A 6,810-nucleotide genomic window follows, 5' to 3' on the forward strand; every position below is an offset into this window, starting at 1 on the left:
TAAAATCGCATTTTATATACTGCAATCGTAATTTAATCCCGGTGAAATTTCCCCTTGGGGGGGGGGGGGGGGTTCGAAGGCGAGTCAGCACCGCTTTGTTTAGAGGGGGACACACACGCGGGGAGCGCTTAAAAACCCTCTCGTTCCTACGAAATACACGCTTGTCGCCGTAGGGGAGGCCACCTTTTTGTGGCGGTCGTGGTTTCCTCTACAGCAAGAGGTCTTGAATGTTGGAATCGTTAGCACAGGTATCGCTGCGGGCTACAACTGCTGTAGCGACATCCATCCCCCTGGAGAATGCAGTCTCAACCTTTAATCCATGACCCAAAACCGCAGTTTCTTTAGCTTGACATCAGCAGCTTGTCTTAAATCCATGACTGACGTCACGCAGGTGACCCAAAACCACAGTTTCTTTATCTTGACATCAGCAGCTTGTCTTAAATCCATGACTGACGTCACGCAGGTGACCCAAAAACGCAGTTTCTTTAGCTTGTCATCAGCAGCTTGTCTTAAATGGGCTTTTCCATTTGTGTCAAAGAAAGAATTAACTTTATTTGCCTCCTTGGTGGCTCGGCGAAGCTGAATTTCCACCGTTTGAAAGGGATTGGCGGGAGCGACGCCGTGTGAGGCAATGTGAATTAAAGGATCAAACACAGCATTGACTGCAGGCTGCGATTCTGTTGTTTGACACCAGGATATTTCCCTCGAGCCTTTGGTATTTATTTCAAACATAGCTTCAATTAGAGCCACAGCGAGCGCTATTTCTAGTTCAACGGTTCCAGGCTAATGCAATCTTCGGTCGGGGGCTTCGTTTTGACAGGAGCTACATGACCCTTAGCCAGATCGTCCCGCACTTCCACGGAGCGCTTCAAACTCGGAGAAGTGTCATCCCAACATGGACTAGTTCACGGTGACCGAGGCGAACCATCGTCACAGTAATACCAAGCCACACGGTCCCCTCGGGTTCAAGCCTTTCCCTGCCAGGCTGAATTCCCAGCCCCAGAGCCAAGCCCTGTGGAATTGCACAGGTCAGGATCTACGGTTAGGGTCTGGTTAGGTGGCTTACTGGAGACAGTGAAGGCGTTTATGTATCAATGGGTTAGCAAGCCATCATTTTAAAGGCTATTCTTAATGCGTTTTAGAAGACAGTGCTGCTCCACATCCTTTTATTAAAAAAAAAAATAACCCAAAGACCAAAACCCCATACCAAAGCTGTTTGTGTGTGAGCCTCATCTAAAGTCCTCTTAGCTTGGGTCCCCAGCCTGAAACCAGCATTTTTGACAAAACTCTTAAAACTAGAAAAGTCTAGGAGAAAAAAAGTCAATTGCAGTAAAAATTTGGTTTGAAAGCATATAAAATTAAGGCACCGTTACCTACGATTTTATTGCGAGAAGAAAGGAGGCTATGACCCCACATTTCAGATTACTAAACCAATTTAACAGCATTTAAATTAATTTCATAGGCTCCTAAAAGGCACTTTTTTTTTTTAAGCTGACAGCATCGACCATTTCGTCATAATTCAGAAGCAAGTGGCAGTGTGATTCCACGTGTAGAATCCTGTGCCCTCACCCCACAAACAGCTTGTGATCTGTTCTTGAACTAGATCAAGCATGTCTGTTTTTAACAGCTCACCAGCAAGCTGGTGCTGGGTCTTACTCAAATAGTTCAGCGATTTCAGTTTTTACAAGTTACCACACAGCTGTCCTTAAATTCTTTCCACCCATGGTTGAAAAAGCCCAAAGAGTGCAACAGAAAAAAAAAACCACCACCTTGTACAGAACTATAAGGAAGAGTTGTCTTCTTGTCTGGGGGAAACTGGAATTGCACTAGGGAAAAAGAACAAAAAACTGAGAAAGTAACTCTAATATTAAAGATTTTCCTCTCTTCCCAGACACTTGCTGGAGATGTCACGCAAAAGATTTCTTTATCTAGAGGAAGACTAGCAGGCATTGAATGTAAGTGGTATGCATGATAGGCATTTATTTCTTTTTTTAAATCTGTAACAAAACAGCTTAAAATAGACGTGGTAGTTGAAACCTTTTCCACATTTTAAATGCAAAATTATTCCAATAAAAAGATATTATTTACATTTAATTTCACATTCCAGAAAGGCTGAGTGGCTACAAAAATAAGTGCTATGATGTAAACATCTTCCACTAACTCTGTGCTAAATCCTAACCGGTTTTATAGAGCTATTAGAATTACACAAACACTATTCGGTTGATTATAGCTACAGATACTTTGAGAGTGCAAAAATACCCAAACCCAGAGTAAAACCAGTTAGGGTTCACCCACTACCGACAAGTGCACTTGGTAGCTATCATATCTTCATACTCTTTGTAGACTATGGAGCCGTCGGGCTCTATGGTTAGGACGCTCAGTGGGCTGTATTCGGCAGGAACACAGGAGGGCTTCGGAACAGATGAGTCCAGTTTCTCGTATATTATGTTCTGTACCATTGTGTGTACAGGAGAGCCGTAACGATGCCCGACGACCCGTGGGCAGTCGCCTTTGCAATACTGAGGGCTGTACCTGTGTGGTGCTATTATCCACTTGTCCCATTTTAGTTGGCTAAAACTTAGGCGGAAGTTGTGAAGCTCACACTCGTTTTGAGGGAACAGAAATTGTTTGAAATATTCGCTCAAATTATAAGGTGGAGTGGCTGGCGCTTCTTTCAGATTCTCATCTCTTCGCCGCCGAGAGGCCCTTTTACCCTGTGGATTCTCTCCTCCTTTGTCACCCGCAGGTTCAACAAGCAGACTGTTCCTTTGCCTGGGCCGCACCGGGTTTTTCCTTCTGTGTCTAAGTGAGTTCCACCTGTGATAAGCTTGCTCACTGGTATCATTCAGATAAAGAAGAAGAGAAGGGGGAACCAGTGCCACATTAATGGGATTTTCCAGTTTAGTGTTCTGTTGTGGATCACCCATCAGACAAGTGAAGTTCACAGCCATATGAATATTCCTCCTCTTAGTAGCAATTAGAGGCTGGAGAAAAGAAGTCACATCAATCTCAACCCACTTGCGTTTTCTAACTTCAAAGTGCAGGCTAAAAGCTATAGAGTGTGAAAAGCTGGGACATACTTGGCTAGAAAAATCATGCTCCTTAACAGATAAATGGCACATGCATGTAATGGAAGAAGAAATGGGAACTGATGTGTCAAAAGAATAGAGCAAGACAGACTTGAGTAAGTGCTCTAGAGCAGTAACACGATCCAGGTTGAAGAGTAAATCCACCGAGTGAACGTCTCCTGAGAAGGGAAACAAAATCTTGTAGTTAGTGCACCTTAATTTTCCACCTAGACATAAATACTGTCACGTAGTGGGTGAGTAGAAATAATTCAGCAGCAGAAGAAACCAATTTAGATGCCCTCCCTTACTTTTATTATATGGAATTTCTACTTTGGTCAGGGACATAAGATTTAAAAGTTAAGAAATGACAACAAAACCAAGAAAACCTACAATTTTAAGAGGTATTAGGATTCATTTCATTAAAAAAAAAAAACAACAGGAGGAAGTTGTCTTTTCAGTGTTGATATGGGGAAACAAGAACTAGACACTCCAGATTATACAAGCCATGAAATGAAATAGCTAAAGTTTTAAAGTGAATGCTTTCAGAGCTTTTTAGCATTAACTCTAGTTATTCTTCCTACGCGTATATTTTCTCCTATTTAAATCTCTTGACCAGCAGCTGCCAGCAAGTCTGAGTAATAGCAAGACAGAAATTTAGTTATTAGCACATCTTAAAAAAATTATCATTCTTTCATGAGTGTCACTTTGCTTTTCTTTTATGAAACAGAAACCAGAGCTTCCAAGTTATTCTGAATGCACATTTCTGTCTCACCCCTGCTGTTAAGATACACTACTCTTCTCTTTTCCCCTGATGTTAAGAATTTTTCTGGCATTCTTTGAATTTGCTCCAATTTCCATCTTATTTTGAGATTGATGAACCCACTTCCTGGCCTGTTTTCCAGATGTGGGCATAGCATGTGTTTAATATATCAGGTTTTTTACTACTCACCACTGTATTTTTTTCTGTAAATTAGAAATTGTTAATTTTTGACCACACAAATGCATTAAGTGATCTTTTCAAACTTACGTAGGCCAAATAATCAGATGAGGGCTCTGTAGACCTTGATAAACTTATATTCCCTATATTAATAAATTTTTCTACAATCATGAACTTGAATAGCCTCAATAATTGTAGGAAGTTGGTTCAGATTTGGGCTGCTACTTTAATTATTACTACATTTAGGATATATAATCACGAGATTAACTGTTAATTGTGAGTATATTTCTGAATCAGTAGATTATACTATGCCAGGAAATTTTAGTCATAAACTTTTTATTTTCCCGTAGTGAATACTTCTTAACTGAACCTCAATCTCAAAGTGCTGTTACTGTGCACAAGCATGCTGTTTGTGTTTCAGGTTATCTATCTTTCTAAGTGAACAAATCCGAGTCAGGAGAACTCAGATCACTTGTCAGCAGTCACGTAAGTATAATTAAAGGCCAAGGCTTTCTAGCTGCTGTTGCTGTGACCAGCCCGCATTGAAGAAAACTATGAAAGCATGGCAAGTTAGAGAGTGCCCAGACATCCTAGTTTTTCAGTCCTGAGCCTGATTAACAAGTAGTTCTCTTCACTTAGGGATATTCACACGTTTGGGTCATGATTCTTCCCTAGCAAACGTACAAGGCAAGAGAAAAGTCATCTTGCAATGGGATTCTGGCAGTTTGTAACAAGTCTCATTACAGTGCTATGTTTTTTACGGCCTTGAAAAAAGCAGAACCGAGATGGGCAGTAGAAGGAAACGTGACGCCCATTACACCTAACCATTTTTTCCACTTTTCTTAGCTTACTTAGAACTGATTGTAGAGTTTTCTCTGACTCATAATAAGATGAGTCAGCCTGAAACATCAGTGTCATCTTGAACACAGTACCATTTCTGTGGCAGTTCCCAAACTGTGGGGAAGTCTGTGTAATGCCATTCAAGGAGAAGTAGGTTATGAAAAACTCCTACAGTTTAAGAGAAGAGCCATCAGGATTAAAAAGATATATTATGCTGCAAGCACAGAACACATGGAAAACCCCCGCTTAACCTTTGCAGCTCAGGTCACCCCACACCTACCTTTCATTAGGTCCCTGTGGCGGTGCTTGCATTCAGAACACGGAGTGAAAAGTCGAACAGTGTTATAGAGGTGGCTTTTGTTAGCCTTTGGGATTCCCTCCTTGGTAGCAGACATCTTGTATAGCCTCTTCATGTACCGAAGGGCTCTGGAGTCTGGCTGTAGCCTGGGGGCCTCGCTTTCCCAGTTCTGGTGTCCCCGGTCAGACAGCACCTTGAGAAGGGGAGGCAGGAGGGCATATCCACGTCTCACACCTTTTGGCAGCCGTATCAATGGATTTAGCTCACTGGCATTGTCCTCGGGAGCTACCAAGAACCCAGAGATCTTGTCAGAGACTACTCGACCCCTGGAGTGGGGGGAACACTGGATGCTAGAAGAAAGCCAGTGAAGACAGCAATAGAAACAAACACAAATTCTCCAAGTACTCTCCATGCTCTTTAGGGTTGCAGCCAAAAAAATGCCTCCCCTAAAATATTCAAGGAAAAAAAGAGTACCTGAGCCCGATCCCTTATATATGTTGCAGCTGTGGAATGGGAGGGAGGTTTCTTTCTGATTAGAAACCAAAGAGAAAGATCTGCAGCTGGCCGCTGAAACCACATGCTTGTTTGCATTTAGGCTAGAGCCTTTGCCCATGAAAGCATATTACAAACAAAATCCTTACTCTGATAGTTAACCTTTTTCACATGGTAAATTACAAAACAAGAGTGAGTGCCAGCCTCCAGAGGGAGCTGGGGAGACACGTTAGTATCAGCTAGTCTAACTAAATCCATGTTTATTTGCAGAAATATATATAAAGCTGAATATTATTGCTCTTAGCAATAATAAGCTAATAAAAAAAGAAAGAAACTGTTTTTCATTTTCTGTTAACATATTTCTCACATTTCACTTCTCTGTAGACAGTAATATCCACCTGAGAGAGAGGTAACTGTGACTATATACCATCAGATTCGTTTTCATTCCAGCATGTATTTATCTGCGGTCTGAGGTAAGGCATCCAAAAGCAGCGTACTTTTACAGTCAGTATCAGCCATCTGTGGAGTGTGCTCCAAAAGGCTCCGAATGGAGTAACATTGATTGCATCAGAAATATTCAGAAAGTCTTGTAGCTGCACATAACTAAAGCGGTGGGTTTTAGTTTTATTTAGTTAGGAAAATACAGGGGGGAAAAAAAATCTGTTTTCAAGACAGTTGTTTTTAATTAGAGCTATGTTATCAATAATCTAGTGAAATGTCACCCATAATCTAACTTTCACATCTTAAGGCTTCTGAGTAAGGATTGCTTGTTCAGAGAGTGTTTAATTAACTTACAAAAATGTCAGTCTGGCATTCTTTGATTTGTAGTGGAAGGTTAATTCAGATAACAACCTATAATATGAAGCAATATAACCTTTTCAGCTAGATTTCTTAAAGCGGGTTTGATTATGGTAAGAGGGGGATACTGTCACTTCTAAGGTCAGCTATGTTTAAACTGTTTTGAATAAGGTGATCTATACTTTGATTCATTTTAAAAATGTATCCTTCAGTCAGGCATGCTTGCACCAAACAAGCTCATCTGCTCCCTCCCTTGTGGGTTTGAATTAGTCCCACTTTACATTAGTTTCAAACAAATGTAACTACATTTTCTGCTGTTCCATGATAACTTGAGCTGCCCTTTAACCCCACCCTCTTCCACAAACCAAATGTGCATT

At 41.2% G+C, this 6,810-nt stretch overlaps 2 protein-coding genes across 2 annotated transcripts in view; both read right to left on the bottom strand.

Moving 5' to 3' along the window:
* LOC103923186 (cytochrome b-c1 complex subunit 8) overlaps window positions 1-6,810 on the bottom strand; it is a 10,145-nt gene that overhangs the window by 785 nt on the left and 2,550 nt on the right. The window lies entirely within an intron of this gene.
* GDF9 (growth differentiation factor 9) lies at window positions 2,295-5,555 on the bottom strand. Its single transcript, XM_009331399.1, has 2 exons — window positions 5,126-5,555; window positions 2,295-3,247 (listed from the first exon to the last, which is right to left on the bottom strand). The coding sequence occupies exons 1-2, from the start codon at window positions 5,553-5,555 to the stop codon at window positions 2,295-2,297; spliced, it is 1,383 nt and encodes a 460-aa protein (XP_009329674.1).

Source organism: Pygoscelis adeliae, unplaced genomic scaffold, assembly GCF_000699105.1.
Source record: "Pygoscelis adeliae isolate BGI_AS28 unplaced genomic scaffold, ASM69910v1 Scaffold108, whole genome shotgun sequence".
NCBI lineage: Eukaryota > Metazoa > Chordata > Aves > Sphenisciformes > Spheniscidae > Pygoscelis > Pygoscelis adeliae.